The sequence below is a fragment of the Rhynchophorus ferrugineus genome, unplaced genomic scaffold (genome assembly GCF_030347505.1).
Source record: "Rhynchophorus ferrugineus isolate W39M unplaced genomic scaffold, kcgeb_rfMv2 rfM4, whole genome shotgun sequence".
NCBI classification, from domain to species: domain Eukaryota; kingdom Metazoa; phylum Arthropoda; class Insecta; order Coleoptera; family Curculionidae; genus Rhynchophorus; species Rhynchophorus ferrugineus.
This window is the reverse complement of record NW_027472583.1, coordinates 12887483-12904834: the sequence shown is the minus strand read 5'-3', so window position 1 is coordinate 12904834 and position 17352 is coordinate 12887483. Positions and strand designations below refer to the sequence as shown.

At 32.1% G+C, this 17352-nt stretch overlaps 4 protein-coding genes across 4 annotated transcripts; all 4 read left to right on the top strand.

Annotated features, from left to right (window-relative positions):
• Positions 1 to 1159: 1159 nt before the first annotated feature.
• Positions 1160 to 2653, top strand: LOC143196047 (cathepsin L). The gene is made up of 5 exons (XM_076403636.1): positions 1160 to 1320; positions 1439 to 1568; positions 1729 to 1937; positions 2002 to 2344; positions 2406 to 2653. Exons 1-5 carry the CDS (start codon positions 1231 to 1233, stop codon positions 2600 to 2602), a joined length of 969 nt encoding a protein of 322 aa, XP_076259751.1. The 5' UTR covers positions 1160 to 1230; the 3' UTR covers positions 2603 to 2653.
• Positions 2654 to 5777: 3124 nt separating this feature from the next.
• LOC143196045 (cathepsin L-like) lies at positions 5778 to 7893 on the top strand. The gene is made up of 6 exons (XM_076403634.1): positions 5778 to 5951; positions 6076 to 6205; positions 6266 to 6474; positions 7173 to 7353; positions 7408 to 7569; positions 7623 to 7893. The coding sequence occupies exons 1-6, from the start codon at positions 5865 to 5867 to the stop codon at positions 7826 to 7828; spliced, it is 975 nt and encodes a 324-aa protein (XP_076259749.1). The 5' UTR covers positions 5778 to 5864; the 3' UTR covers positions 7829 to 7893.
• Positions 7894 to 9013: 1120 nt separating this feature from the next.
• Positions 9014 to 10049, top strand: LOC143196051 (procathepsin L-like). Its single transcript, XM_076403639.1, has 4 exons — positions 9014 to 9081; positions 9140 to 9345; positions 9402 to 9744; positions 9795 to 10049. Exons 2-4 carry the CDS (start codon positions 9160 to 9162, stop codon positions 9998 to 10000), a joined length of 735 nt encoding a protein of 244 aa, XP_076259754.1. The 5' UTR covers positions 9014 to 9081; positions 9140 to 9159; the 3' UTR covers positions 10001 to 10049.
• A 3094-nt stretch (positions 10050 to 13143) lies between these two features.
• On the top strand, positions 13144 to 14574 carry LOC143196046 (cathepsin L-like proteinase). Its single transcript, XM_076403635.1, has 5 exons — positions 13144 to 13303; positions 13460 to 13589; positions 13652 to 13857; positions 13922 to 14264; positions 14320 to 14574. Exons 1-5 carry the CDS (start codon positions 13217 to 13219, stop codon positions 14523 to 14525), a joined length of 972 nt encoding a protein of 323 aa, XP_076259750.1. The 5' UTR covers positions 13144 to 13216; the 3' UTR covers positions 14526 to 14574.
• The last annotated feature ends 2778 nt before the right edge of the window (positions 14575 to 17352 follow it).

The following is a 17352-nucleotide window of genomic DNA, read 5'->3' as shown; positions in this document are numbered from 1 at the left end:
CCCAGTGTTATATACATGGCGTAGAAATTTCTAGAAAATCTATACATTTCATTAACTAACACGTAGGTGATATAGGTTTTAGTGTACATACTTCATTTTTATCACGTATATTTAGCTAATTAGCGAGTACATTGAGAGGCTTTTTGAAAATACTTAACACTAACTCTATCTATTACACTCGATCGCTCGCGAGTTTTTATGCAGATTCATGGTAAATTATTAATTAAATTCATAGTTTGCCTGGATAATGAAATGCAGCACTTAATTTTAGAGCCGTTGAAGGATGGCTGTTCGACTGACCAGCAGTACCCATTGGGTTCCATGATGATACATTTGTACAAGAGGATTTATTTTTTATTATTTTAATCGATATGAATAGAAAGTATAGTAATTCGACAGGCCAGCCCAAGGCACAAGTTTCTAATACTTTGTTGTCTTATTTCAGTTTATTTCTTTTAATGACAACATATCTGATGATACTTCATACAGCTCCTGAACCCCATCTAATAATATTTACCCTCAAAGGGTATCTGTCGACATTTCATAATAATTTAGTATTTAATTCAAAATTACAGTGGTTTTAGATACTTTAGTCTCTAATGACAACAACTGTTAAGAAGTGGTGTGGTGTCTTTAAATGTGTTTGCATATGATGCGTGACACTTGAGGGAGGGTATCTTGATAAATAAATTTAAAATTTGTCTAAAAGTTGTTACTAAAAGTAGTTAGGGGTGTCTTATTGGGAGTTGTGTTATATGTTTAGAAATTATGTAACAAGTGGCGTATTTTACGAAACTATTTGTCTTTAAAAATACTAATACAACAGTTTCGAATCATATAAAGCTAAAACTATAAACAGCTAATTATAAATTAATTTCTATTTTATTATTATTTTATTATTATATATATTTTATTATATATAAAAAACTGTACTATGGAATACTAATTGCATAAGTATATTTTTTAAAATTTATATTTCTAATATTTTATTTCGCTAATTTTACCAAATCAAAGGTGATTTAAACACGAGTACAGTATTTCGTAATGAGAAAATACGGCGTAAAATATGTTTTGATTAAGCCGATTAAGATCTCTCGAGTGTCCAGACGTATGTTCGATGAGTTTAAGTGTTTTATCGATATCAGATATTCAAGTTCCCAGTAATAATCATAATATAAATAGGCGACTGTTTCAACGGATATCAATAGTTCCGTCTGAACCATTTTCAACATGAAACGTTTCGCTTTAGCTTGTTTGTTGGTAGTTGCTGCCAGTGCTTCCCTTTTGGGGGAGCAGGGCGCTCAGTTTCAAGCTTTCAAGGTAAAATTCACTAATTGTTTTTCTGAAATAATTCAGTAATTATTTATAAATGATATTTTTCTTTTCTACTTATTGACCTTTTTATTGATATTTGTAACTTACTTATTGAATATTTCAGCTGAAACACGGCAAGACTTACAAAAATCAAGCTGAGGAGACCAAGCGTTTCACCATCTTCAGAGAAAACTTGGAAAAAATTGCAGCCCACAATGCCCGCCATGAACAAGGACTTGAAACCTACACTCTTGGTAAGAGAATAACTGAAAGATGCAACTTTCATTCAACAAAATAGTCATCATTCTAATGAGCAACTTTTGATCAACGGTCTAAGAATCCTTTCTACAAGGTTTACGTTTTCGTATACCTAATATTATAATACATGATATTTATGTAATCCTCCTTCATCAGCTGCCAACCAATTCGCCGATATGACCGCCGAGGAATTCTCCGCCATGCTCGGTTACCAAGCTGCCACTAAGCCAAAATTGAATATCACCAAAACCTTTGAAATGCCCGAAGGTGTTCAAGCTCCATCATCTATTGACTGGAGAGATCAAGGACGCGTTACCGCTGTTAAAGACCAAGGATCTTGCGGATCATGCTGGGCTTTCTCCATCGTACGTACTAATTTAATCTAATCATCGTCGATGATGAACCTAATTTTTGCGTTTACTTTCGCAGACTGGATCCACTGAAGGTGCTTACGCCCTCAAAACTGGTTCCCTTGTCTCCCTCTCTGAACAACAATTGGTCGACTGTGCTACCGATGTCAACTACGGTTGCGACGGTGGATACTTGGAACAAACCTTCCCATACATCATCAGCAAAGGTCTCCAGAGCGAAAGCAGCTACCCATACAAAGGTGTTGATGGATCCTGCAAATACTCATCCAGTAGCGTAGTCACCCGCGTCAGCTCATACGTCACCATTTACAGCAACGAACAACAATTGAAAAATGCTGTCGGTACCGTCGGACCAGTATCTGTTGCCATCAACGCCAACTACCTCCAATTCTATTCCAGCGGTACGACCCTGAACCGACTTATTCATAACTAGGAAAACTAATTATATATCCACATCCACAGGTATCTTCCACAACGACAACTGCAGCCCCTACTCCTTGAACCACGGTGTTTTGGTTGTTGGATACAGCAGCAGCGACTACTGGATCGTCAAGAACTCCTGGGGTGGAAGCTGGGGCGAATCCGGCTACTTCAGATTCAAGTACGGAGCTAACGAATGCGGTATCACCGAAGATAACGTATACCCAATCATCAACTAAATATTATCATTTAGTTCCTGTAAACATTCTGAATAAATATTATTAAATTTTCGCAATTGGTTTTTCTGATATATTAACATTTCGTTTTTAGCTAGCATAATCTCCGTTCAGTATTTTCAAACAAGCATTAATACAGTTGTTTTTTATTAATTACTCTGTAACAGAAACACATTTGAAATATTACACATACATACGCACGCACACAAACATAAATACTTCACAATGATGTGATTTTATTTAATAACATTTCTAAGGAAATTATGTAGAAAATGAAATGAGTATTATTAAATGGTCAATCCAGACCGTTACAATTTAGGTATAATAGCGAAATAAATGGGGCTTGAAAAAAGTTCAAGTATCCTGTACCGTAGTCTGCTTAAAAACTTATCTCAATATAAGAATGCGACGTATTCGGTATTCTTATGAACAAAATGAAATGATCAAATGATTGAGAGTACATTTTGTTAAATATTTAATGATAGAATACTTTGATTAATTAGATGATTTATATTTCAGTTGGATTGTTATTTCAAAGAAGAGCTGGTGACATAGTAAAATCATGTAATATGGTTTCCCAAATTTATAAGGTTTAAACTTTGGGAAATACATACTAAGTGAAAAAATATCGATGTACCAATGTTGACCGACATTTTTAAATATTATTTTAAAAATATAATGTAAACTAAAAATAATATAATATATAATAAACCTTTAAAATGTAGCATTTGGAACTTAATTTTAATATATTCGATGTTTTTTCCAATACATAATATAAATAATAAAATATATAATAATATAATATGTAACAAACCCTTAAAATGAAGTGCCAATAACTAGCACTTGAATAATAAGAATATCGATGTTTTTGAAAATATTTAAAAATAATGATATTTTTCCTAATATTTGCAAGAAAATATCAATATTTTCTAACATATATCGATATAGAGCCAATTATACAGTAGTTTGTAGGTTAGAATTTATTTATTATATTTACATTCAATTCTTTTTCACACCACCTATGAGATAGAGTTCTAGGCTTTTTTTTATTTAATATTCTCCTCTGGAGGCCTAATAAACTAATTAACGATTGCATGTCCAGGTAATGTGTTTTAGTTTTGTTAGAGAGCATATTTACCTTTATACGTTTAATTCTTGTTTCTTTTGTTGCAGTGTTTCCTTTGAAAGTTTTGATATCACTATATTTGTCTTTAGTTTATTTTCTTACTACTCATTTAATTTTTTTGTACGTCACCGTATATTTCACTTGATAAAATTAGGTTTAATTCTCCCTAATGCATTTGGTATATTTGCAAAAGTGTATTCATTCACCTTTAGTTGTTTCCACTCTCATCATTCTGTCTTGGCAATTGTCAGCGTTGGACCATAATCCAAAACCTCGAAAATTTCATGTTGATGTAATTAATAGAAATATAGTTAGAAAAACATCTATTTCTTAATCATAGGTTTTTAATAAACAATAAAAAAACATATGATAGTTTAATCATAAATAATTAGGGCAATCTAATATAAGCCAATTCTTAATTGTCATTTCTCATAAATTTGGGTGAATTTATTTGATACAGGCGTTATATTTCCTCATTTGTTAAACAGATATCTGCAGGGTTAGAGGTATATAGAAGACCATCAACTTCAAGTTCCATAAATAGATATAAATCCCATAAAATCTTGGTTATCAATTTTTCTGATCATTCATGAGGTGTATAGCATGTGGTATCGCCTAGTTGAAATAACATATTATTTGCACCAACATCCGCCAATGTTTCTCCAAAGGACATATAAATCGTCGGTATACTTCTATCTTCGTTCAGGTTTTAGTTATTGCATCATTGTGGTTTTATGGAATTTTCAGCTCACGATGCTGTCATTTTCAATTACTCTCTTCACAGCTTAATTTTTAAATATTACCTAAAAATCAAAGTACTATTTTTACATTTTACATAATTTTAAACATTCTTTAAAATCAAATAGACATTTTATAAAGTTTTACTGCTTGAAGTATTTTATATAATTGTTTTAACATAAATATAAATAAAAAATATAAATGTTGAGTACTCCAAATATAAAATAGAGGTAATTTTCCAATATCTAAAGCGTTGTCAAAATAAAAATTATTCTTGCCTGCTTAAATTTACAAAGCAGATTAATTTGGTCTGTGATGAAGAATACAGTGTAAGAGCAGTTTTAAACGTTATTTTTTTCTGGAGAAATTTCGGCTATAATATAATGTTGTCTGGATAATTTCAACTAATTTTTTACATCAATATATTGATCATTTAGTCTTTAGAACTTGATTAATAACCTTGTAAGGGGAGCCAGTGTATATTTGAAAATTTACCAGCTAGAGAAATATATTTATACTTTTATAAGGAAAAAGGAAAAAGAAGATTTAGAATGTATCCACTATCATTTGAAGTGTAACTGTGATCTGAGATAAACGAAATATATAACATAGAAAATATCGAAACTATCTGAATTATGTTAAAGGTAGAGTTTTATTAACACAAATAGATTATGTTACTATGGCTACATTTGCGGATGATATTACTATGTTTGAAATTCAAGACAGTGGCAACTAGAAAACTGCCACACGTAATTGCAATATACATAAGTGAACGCACACATGAACTATAAAAGTCAAGGAGAGTAAATAAATCCATAATGAATTCACCTATAACAAAACTGTATATATACCTTATATATAAATATGATAACAACACACAACAAAATGTATTGTACAAAGAAAAACTTAGGTTGCTTACAAATATATTACAAATACAACGATAGGACCATTTGATGGTTAGCCATTAGGGATGAAAAATTCTTACTCAAGTTCTCCCAAAATATGTGTTTTTAATGGACATTATACATATCTACAAAATCATAACACTAATCGGTTTCTTTTCAGTAAAAATCAACTCTAAACTGAAAGTTAACATTTTAAACTAACCAAAATTACGTATGTTAATTATGAATCCGAAATGCAAGTGGGAGACAGATAGACAAAGAAAAATAAATAAATAGCTAATTTCAAGTAGCTGCAGAAGTGTCTGAACATACTCTCATATATGCTGAATGTAATCTAGTGACGTTGATTGAACGGTTTAATTGCGATTAAAATTTCCAATGTCTGCTTCGTATATCCGTTCTGTTGAAGTACAGTAGCAAGGTCGATATAAATCTCAGTTTTTAGCTTTGGTTTGATCAGTGTCGTTCGTTTTGCTCTTAGGAATTTTTGACGAAAATGATTCGTTTCCTTTTGGTTAGTTTGTTGGTAGTTGCCGCTACTTCTTCGGCTCTGGATCATGCATCGGAGTTTTATGCTTTCAAGGCGAGTATCTGGTGGATGGTATTTGAACCATAACTTACTTTGCTCCTATTATTTCATTTATTTTTACCTAAAATTGGTTCATATGATGAATTTAAAAAATGTTAATTTATACTTACTTCATTAGCTGAAGCACGGCAAGACCTACAAGAACCAGGTAGAGGAAACCAAAAGGTTCAACATCTTCAAAAGCAACATTGAAAAGATAGCTAGTCACAATGCTCGTTATGAACAAGGACTGGCAACTTACACTCTTGGTAAGATTGGATGAAATAAATCAATATTATAGAAACATAAAACAATTTATTCATTTTCAGGTATTAATCAATTTGCTGACATGACAGCTGAAGAATTCTCCACCATGTTGGGATACCAATCTGCCAACAAACCTAAACTCAATATCACGGGAACTTTCAAGAAGCCCGAAGGTGTTGAGATACCAGATTCTATAGATTGGAGAGAACAAAACCGTGTTACAGCCATTAAAAATCAAGGATCTTGTGGATCGTGCTGGGCTTTCTCCATTGTACGTATTTAGTAGGAATCATTATTCCACTTTAAAGAGGTATCATTTTCTAAAATTTCTCACTCTTCTTCTGGTAAAATAGCGATATATTTTCGCACTTTTTATCCTCTATATTACTCTCTGTCATAGATCTCTTGGCTACTACTTTTAAATCGTAGAAACCAAAAGCATCCTCAGTAATCATGTACCTTTCTTCTATAATCATAACAATCAAACAACAAAAGTATTGACTATCGCACATGCAATTTTCAGTGTTCCATAATTACCGTCTGTGTACAATGAATAGCTCAATAATACCAATAGAGTTAATGTTATTTTATGTAGTAAAATGTTAATATCATCGAATTTAACAGTTCGGTTATGTTGTTTAACAGCTATTTACATTGTTACCTCGCATTTTTACCAATAAATATAACTGATCAAAACACACGCAGCACCCAATAACCCAATAATTTTAATTTGAAAGAAGGATCCTATAAATTTATTCAGAAGCCCTATTATTGCTTATTTTATGTCATATCTTGTTTGTTTATATGAATTGTATCAGTTTTTTATTTATCTGGAGGGTTACTTGATGATTCCTTTCTCAAACTCTTACTCTAAGATATACTCATCATATTTAGGATTTTGTGCATAATAACAACACCATAATGAAAAAGTTAACGTTATTTAACCATATTTAATGTCTCGTTTTCTAGACTGGATCCACTGAAGGCGCTTATGCTCGCAAGACTGGTAACCTAGTTTCTTTGTCTGAACAACAACTAATTGACTGTACCACTGACTTTAATTCTGGTTGTGCCGGCGGATATTTGGAGAAGAACTTCGTCTACGTCACGAGCGATGGTCTGCAAAGTGAAAGCAGTTATCCCTATGAAGGTATGTTGTTAATCGATGGCAAGTCCTTATTTCTCGTGATCTGATTTGTACTAGGTGTCGACAATTCTTGCAAGTATGACGCCAGCCAAGTAGTTACTCGTGTCAGCTCATACGTGACCATATTCTACGACGAACAAGAACTCAGAAATGCGGTTGGTACCGTTGGTCCAGTATCAGTCGGCATCAACGCCGGTTTCCTTCAACTTTACTCCGGAGGTGAGCTATACCTACAAATTAAATGAACATATTTTTTATTATTATCCATACAGGCATCTTCCACGAAGAACTCTGTAATCCCATGCATTTGAATCACGCTGTCTTAGTTGTCGGATATGGTAGCGAAAATGGCGAAGAGTATTGGATCGTCAAGAATTCCTGGGGTACCAGTTGGGGTGAGGAAGGTTACTTTCGATTCAAGTTCGGAGTTGACGAGTGCGGTATCAACACTGATAATGTCTACCCAATCATCGACTAAATGTTATAGGTCAAATTACTTTATATTGTAATTATTCAAATTCGAATAAAACAGTTTAAAAAATACAGACACCTGTTAAAATAATAATAGAAATCGTAACATTATTGGCATTCCTGTGGAACTGTTCAATTAAGAAGTTGTTTTTCATTTTGCATTGTGACTAACTCTGTGTAGAATGCTTCCCTAATAAACAATCAGAAATTGTTCTTAGATTAAGTAATTAATCTTTAATAAGAAAATGTGTGTTATCAAAAATAAAACTTTATTTAATGACTATATGGATATTCAATAAGCGGAAATCTTCGAAAAGGAAAGTGAAAAAAGAATTTAAAAGGCATAAAAACACAACAGCGAGCAACCCAAGTTTGATATACATATTGCAAGAATTATCTTAGTTTATGTTTTGAGTAAGCATCCCATCACACTAGTAAAGCCACTAGAGATGTATTTTTTGAAAAAACAAAAGTGAGAGGGTACTAAATCTGGTGGATAGGCAGGATGTTCATATAATTTATACTTCAACTAATTCATGTTAGCGTTGTTATTTTCATTTTTATTCAAATTTCATTGATTTTTTCGTCTGCTATGCTGGTTTGGAGGTAGTCCATGGCCAAAATTTTTATCAAAAAGGCTCGAGACCGGAGGCCCATGGTCCAAAAATAGAAATCATTAAATAGTGTATTACAATTAGAAACAGCTAGAGACTAGATAATATAAAATAAAAAATCAGGTTACAATTCAGCTAATACAACGTTTTTAATACAACAATGTATTAATTCTTTTACGTTAAATATAATAAAATATTATCATGTTTTATATAATTTACGATACGTCATTATATAAAAAAACAAAGTAAATTCCACTTATAAATTGTATGAAGCCTCGTCAGAGTTATCATATGACGGATATTACTGACGAATATCATTGAGATTACAATCTGCATCGCATATCCTCCAAAAAATAATTGCGGCGAAATTATAAATATTGCTTTTTGAGATGATTTCCTTATTTAAAGTTAAAATCCATTAAACAAACATGATTCGTTTCCTATTGGCTAGTTATTTGGTAGTTGCCATCAGTACTGCAGTTCTAGATCATGCATCGCAATTTCAAGTATTCAAGGTAAATATTGATATATATATATATATATATATATATATATATATATATATATATAACATTCAAAAACAATCTCAAAAATATAGCTGCCCATAATGCACGTTACGAACAAGGTCTTGAAACTTACACACTCGGTAAGATGATATTAGACTCTCGTCAATATTTATTATTATAACTAATTATCATCATTAGCTGCTAACAAATTCGCCGATATGACCCCTCAAGAGTTTTCAGCTAGGTTAGCTCTCCAAAAAGCTATCAAACCCAAATTGAATAATACTCGTACTTTCAAAATGCCTGAAGGTGTTGAAGCTCCTGCTCATGTTGACTGGAGAGGCAGTGCCGTAACACCAATTAAGAATCAAGGCGATTGTGGTTCCTGCTGGGCCTTTTCTTTGGTGAGAATAATTCTTGTATAGGTTGTTATTAACTATTCATTTTTTTTGTGTTTCAGACTGGATCAACTGAAGGCGCTTATGCTTTGAAGACGGGTAATATTGTACTTCTTTCCGAACAACAATTAGTTGACTGTACGATGGATATTAACTACGGATGCGGTGGTGGATACTTGGAAGATAACTTTCCATACATTTCAGAAAAAGGTCTCCAAAGTGAAAACAGTTATCCATATGAGGGGGTTGACGGAAAATGTAGATACGATGAAAGCAATGTTGTAACTCGGGTCGATGATTACGTAGTTATCGCCAATGACGAGACAGCATTGCAAAATGCTGTTGGTACTGTCGGTCCAGTATCAGTTTCTATAAACGCAGATTTTATTCAATTTTATGAATCAGGTAATATTGCTACAGTTTAGTTCAATTGATGCTGATTTCATTGCTTGTAGGTATCTTCCATTTGTCCTTATGTTACATCTTTGGCCTGAACCATGGCGTGCTGGCTGTGGGTTATGGATCGGAAAACGGTACAGATTACTGGGTGGTTAAGAACTCCTGGGGTGCCGATTGGGGTGAGAATGGATACATTCGTTTCAAACGTGGTGTAAACGAATGTGGAATTGCTTATGATAACGTATACCCTATCATAAATTAATTTATGTAAATTCATATGATCAATAAAAGTTTCTATATATAAATAAATAAATAAATAAATAAATACATACATATATATATATATATATATATATATATATATATATATATATATATATATATATATATATATATATATATATATATATATATGTTTATGTTTGGTTTAATTGGAAGAACTTTCAGCAAAATATTTTTATAGTTTTATATATCTACATATTAATCGGCTTAGTAAAAAAAAAATGGAGGCACCTGGAGATGTGAAATTTGGCACGGTTTAGATTATATCGAGGAAAAATTTTTAGGCCTAATATTTTTGTGTAATAATCACTACAAATAAATATATTCCTATAAAAACAAAAAACGCCCAAATCAAGCGAGTAGGAACAGCAATCAGATAGGTGACATAAAGTATATAAACAAACCCAACAGGGCCGCAATAATGTACTAGGATCGAATCCCGCTCTTCAAGTCGTTTAAAGGTCATTCAATAAAGTTTTAAAGCCGTCTTGGTTGGCGCAGTGATAAAAGCGACAGGACGGTCCTCCTACTGTTACGATAGTCGCGGGTTCGAATCCTGCTGGGGCATGGTCGTAAATTTATGTTTGTGATTGTTTAATATTTTTGATTGTCCTAGGCAAGGGTGCAAAATTCGACAAGGAAAATTATTCCAGTTACGCTAGTAACCAGGCTGGGTAAGACCGGATGTCTTCTGGGATGATTTCTAAGTTAACAGTAACTTCAGTCCAGGGAAATACTCGTGGGTAAAAAGAGAAATTAGCATATATAAAGAAGAGTTTTATAATATAAAATAAAGGATAGTGTTCGTTAAATTAAGTGAGATTCAACACAAGATTAAATTAAGGCCAAAACAAATCTAATTTAATATAACTGTTTAGGCACGGTACCGACTTCAAACTGATTTTTGTTTAGTTCTTATAACGATTATTATGTACATATTTTATTTTGAAACGTTTTTTATTGAGTGTTAAAAATCTAAGTGTGTTTATTCTTTACTTTTTAGTGAGTTCCTTATTTATAATTCGGTTAAATTTCTTTTTTAAAAATATTTTCTACACTTAACATTACATCACGCTACACCAGTTAAAAAGCTTGTTCTTCTTGTGTGAGTCTTGGCCATTGTCAAAAAGCTATATTGCCGCGATATTAATATGATTGGTAATGTCAATTTTCGAATGTTTTGAATACCTGGTTGGTGGTTTCCATTTCCAAACCTTTATAAAGATCAGTACATCTTAGGTAACAATATACATTAACAGTACTCCTCAATAATTTCTTCTGAAACCACCGAATTATGGCCACAGGGCCCTTCTTCATATAATTCTATATTCGGGTACCAGATATGCTGCGGGTTTATGCATTAGTTTATATCCAACTAATTTATTGTACGTTGACAATGTTGAATTGTAGTCAAATATCCAATACATTTTACTAAATAAAATATTCAGTTCTTCTATTTTATTTTTCATATAAGCTTTCCAGCATAGTTATAAAAAATTACAGAAAATTTTATTTCAAAGATGACTTGATGATTTTATAAGATGCTTTTCTGATAATTAAATTAGACCAAGTTAGTAATTATGTAACAAATAATCCTCATAAGATAATAAGATATTTATCTCTAGTTTTTTTAAAATGAAACACAAAGAACTGCCAAAGTGTTTACCAACACGATTTTGACTATTTGATATAGATAATTTTAAAGAGTCGATAATACTGATTATTATAGAGGACCTACGTGTTCTACCTTATGTATGATACATCACAAATGATTAACTAAATTTCTTGACAATTTGTTGCAAAATTTATAGGCTTTTATGTAAAATTTATAACAATAAATAGTAGAAACTTTAAATAACATTTACTATTTTTAACTAGACTGATAAGAATGGACGGAATATAATTAGAGGGTATTTAGTAACAAAAATCAAAGCAGTTGCAAATTACCAAATTTTAATGTAAATAAATACTTTACTCTATGTAGAAATTTTCGCCAGTGCACACACTATGGATGTCGGTGTCGAGAAAAATATCAATATTTCGTTATAAAGGAGAAAAAATAGAAATTTTACAAAAGATATATCTATATTTATAACAAAAAATAAAAATTAAAAAGAAAATATCGATATTCTCCCAGGACCAGTATTAATCTCTATCAATGCTGATTTTATTCAGTTTTATGACGCAGATAATTTATTTTTGTATTTCTGACTTAAGCAATGTTGAGTATGCTGTTTACGGATATTTTCCACATGGACATCGGTTATGTCTTTGGCCTAAACCATGAAGTGTTGGCTGTGGGGTATGGATCTGAAAATGGCGAAGATTACTGGATCATTAAGGACTACTGAGATGTTAACTGGGGTGAAAATGGATATATCCAATTCAAACTTTCAAAAATCAGATCATTCATTCATTCATTCAGAATTCAAAAATTTTTGAAAACACCGTGTTCCCAATCATCAATTAAAATACAGCATCAAGCATAAAATCATAAATAAAACTAATACTTTGAATACAAAAAAATTGGTTTTTGCCCTTCAAATATCTAACACATTAAGGATATGTCTGACCGAAAGGGTATATATTATACCAAAATTCAAATGGGCAAGTTTCAAATTTACAACAATTTCATCTACAAAACATTGATACCGAAAAGAATAACAGTTTTATAGTTAACGGTGCAGAGAAAATGAGTTCTCTTTATTGAACAATATTTGAAAAATAATGAAAGTTTAGCTACCAGATTTTTTAGCAAATTACTTAGGAAACATGATTGGAATATTAGACAGACTATTTTACTCTCTCTATAAAATATTTGTTAAAATATTTATAAATAGTGTATTATTAAATTAAGACTTCATTAAGACGTCATAATTAATAGGCCAAAAAAAGATAGCAAAGGTTCATTATGCCAAATACAGTTTATATTGTTCGTTCATAAAAATCATTTATATATTAAAAATATTTCATTTGAGAATATCTTATAACTTGAAGGAGACAAAAGTTTAAATACCTTATAAATCATGAAATTTTATCTCATGACTACCTGGGGATACCTATCGAGATTAAAATCACTTACGTCTGTCTTATTTCAACTACATTTAGAGAGCATTCGGGACCAGATATAAATAGCCGCTTTTAATGAGATTTGATCAGTGCTTTCTATTTTGAAGTCAAGAACCATCACTCAAATATGATTCGCTTCCTATTGGTTAGTTTGTTGGTAGTTGCCGTCAGTGCCTCTGTACTAGACCATGCAGCCCAATTTCAAGAATTCAAGGTAAAACAAGACGAATTTAAAACACTATTATTTATATATTGTTAACTAATTATTATAATTACTTTTTTTGATGTTTGTTTTGTTAATAAAATGGTTGAAATTATTTTATAGTTAAATATATGACAGGCATGCCTTGAATTATGTATATTATTATAGCTCAAGCATGGCAAGACCTACAAGAACCAAGTAGAGGAAACCAGACGTTTTAACATTTACAAATCTAACCTTGAAAGTATTGCTGCTCACAATGCGCGTTATGAACAAGGCCTTGAAACGTATACTCTTGGTGAGGGGTAATACTAAACTTATATATAAGACTCTTGTACTATATATAATTTTAATCCTTAGCTGCTAACAAATTTGCGGACATGACTCGTCAAGAATTTTCTGCAAAATTAGCATTGCAAAAAGCTACTAAACCGAAACTAAACATTACTCGTACCTTCAAGATGCCTAAAGGTGTTGAAGCTCCTGCTTCTGTGGATTGGAGAAGTAATGCTGTAACTCCCGTTAAGAATCAAGGAAATTGCGGTTCCTGTTGGGCTTTCTCTTTGGTAAATAGTCATGTTCTAGATGTTGTTGTTGATCATAAACATATTGGACATTTATCGGTTTCAGACTGGATCAACTGAAGGTGCGTACGCTTTAAAATATGGCAATGTTGTAGCACTTTCTGAACAACAGTTGGTTGACTGCACTACCGATTTGAATTTCGGGTGCGACGGTGGCTATTTGGAAGATAATTTCCCGTACATTTCAAAGAAAGGTCTTCAGAGTGAGAGCAGTTATCCATATGAGGGAGTTGACGGAAAATGTAGGTATGATGAAAGCAATGTCGTAACCCGGGTTGATGACTATGTCGCGATCTACGAGGACGAAGAAGCTTTGCAAAATGCCGTTGGTACCGTGGGACCAGTATCAATCGCGATCAATGCTGATTTTATTCAATTTTATGACTCAGGTAATTTATTTTTGTATTTTTTTATCCAAACGATGTTGATTATATTTTTCTGCAGGTATTTTCCATATGGCCATCTGTTATATCTTTGGCCTGAACCATGGAGTGTTGGCTGTGGGATATGGATCTGAAAATGGTGAAGATTATTGGATCATTAAGAACTCCTGGGGTGCTGACTGGGGTGAGAACGGATACATCCGATTCAAACGTGGTGTAAATGAATGTGGTATGGCTGAAGACACCGTGTACCCAATCATCAATTAAAATCTAGCATCAAGCATAAAATCATAAATAAAAAGAATACTTTGATTAATACTAAGTTTTATTTCCCCTTAATTCTTAAAAGAGTAAGAAAATGATTGACCAAAGGTCTATTTTATATATTACTAGCTAAACCAGTCAGCGTTACTTATTTGATGAAGTAAATATATAACTATATCAATCGGTATAATTCTCTTCATTGAAGCACCTTGTGATATACCACATTTCTTATCACACGATATATGCCGACATGTGAATATGACCCGTACAACTGATCATGAAAAGTCAAGGATTGGCTTTGTGGTTAATTAATGGTCATGACGAAAGCAACACAAATCGGAAACTGAATTCGTTTAAACACAAAGGGCATATCCGTTGGGATCATCGGAATCCTCGAAATTTAAAAATTACGTTGGATAATTAGTGGCTTCGTCTTCGTTTGTTACGCAGTCAATCGATTTGAATGAATGCAGAGTACCAACGATTTGATTCTGAATTATAAAGTTTAAGTCATCCACATCTTTATTCTGAGGCGCCAAATTTGCTCGCTCACTTAACCATTTATTATTTGTTTAGTTAGCAATGATGTTCGGAAATACATTGCAGATAAGCTCTTCTTTCGATGAGAGGAAATTGCAAAAATTCCGAGGAAATGAAATCAATCCGCTCGGTTGGTTGATTTGAGGCAAGCCCTTGCATTGCGCCACCAAAAATTATCGAGTCATTGAGCAGATCTTTTAAGGTTCGACCAAGAGGTTCCATTGTACGTTTGTGCACCATTGTGCATTCGTCCCAGTTGATGATTTCCGAGACTACTGATATTTCTGTCATTGTAGAATATTTTGCAATGTTACATGCCCGTTGTTTAGTAGTTTGAATATTTAGTGACAATTTTAACGCTGAATGAGCTTCTGCTTTGCCTTCCTGCAATGTTCCGTTACCTGATTGTATTACGGCTCCTTTGGGAACGATTGGATTGGTCGCGGTATTAATACTAATAATTAATAATAATACCCACACAAAACAATTTCCAAATAAACAAATCACAGACAACTTTCGCCGCAACATCTTGCATGGGAATGTTTTGTTTGCTAATTTTGCGAGGTCTTTAATATTTATTATGTTCGGGGCGGAGAAAAATCCAACAAATCAAAAACCATGAAAACCGGGCCAGCAGTTCTTGAGTTATAAGTATTCGACCAAACCAGAATTTGTTTTATATAATAAGAAGAAGAATATACCAAAATTGAAAATATGGAAAATTTGAAAACAAACATGATGTGATTTTGAAGGTGATAGTTTTCGAACGTTAACATGGTTTCAACAAGAGGGTGTCTCCTTTACAGCCTGTGGAACAGTTAAGCTAATAAACGAAACATTTTCTCGTAACATACTATCTCGTAACATACTATTTACCACACAATCAAATTTCTTTTTATGAGGTTATTTGGAGACAAAAGTCAAGCTAACTCAAACCGTCAACCGCCTGCTCGGATGTTCAATGTTATATGAACGAATTTCAGTCACATTTACGCAAAATATTCATGGAGAATACCGACGAAAACATGTTCCATATCTATAATCCTACACGAACATTATGACTTCAAAAAAGCATTCTAAAAAACAACTTTTTCTCTGAGATTTTCTGACACCTTATATTATATTGTTTCAAAAATATCGTATATCGTAATACAAAAACAAGTTTAATTGTTAAATTAAAATGATAACCAAAACATAAATATTGTTACATTAAGACGGAAAAATCAATATACCTGGAAGCATATCTGTATTTTGATCACAGAGCAAACATATTTAGAACAAAAAAGTTTAATAATATTAAATGTACAGGAAATTTACACTCTAATCGAACTACGTCGTAATGATACATACTGATTACTTGATAATTAATCTGTACCTGTAAAACTCGAGTGTACTTGATTTCTAAATAGTTTAAAATTAGTACAAATAAAATATGTTGGCAATTAATTGATCATAGTATCAATGGTTAAAATAATTGTAGATTGCTAAGTAAATTTTCTCATTTTTTTCAAATACATTCTAAAAATCTAATTCTAAAATTATCACTTGTAAAAATGTAACACATTTTTTAAGGTATTTTTTCGAGTGTCTACTATCAAGACGTCAAAAATAAGGTTAAGCATTCTAAATTGATCAGCACTTTGTTGTTAATAGATGTCTTTGTATAAAGAAGTGATTAATTCAATGTATTGTATGTATACAATACATGATTCAATAATAATATTGTAAAGATTGAAATTATCTGTTCGTAGATAAGGCAACAGATCGAGGTAATACTTACATACCTACGTCATCAAAACGTTTAATGTATTGCCTACCGCAATTTGTAAATTTGTCTCAGAATCAAACAATATTTTCCTTCCCATGTTATTCCAGTTAAAAAGAGACATGATGCTGTCTGGTAGGTTCGAACGTGAAACCGAACTAGCCTGTCAAAGTCATCCGGTTGTCAAACCTACCCAAAATTATTCAAAATATTAGTTATAATCATTGAAAAAGTTATAATTATTACAGGTTATAAACCGGCAAACGTTATTTCAGCGCTTTGATTATTTTGATAAATTTTAAATCGCTCCGTCATATTACCTTCTGATCATGTGTCACAAACTGATTGCGTCTTTGATAAGTTATTTCGAAAAGGAACCAGATAATGGAGGCCCCCTTTTGCACGTAAATTCCGTTAAAGAGGTGAATATTGATGATATTAAATATTTTAAGTTGCTGCAATTTTATTAAAAATGCTTTTTAATATTAGTGTGGATACTATGACTAACATCGCTTACAAAATAAA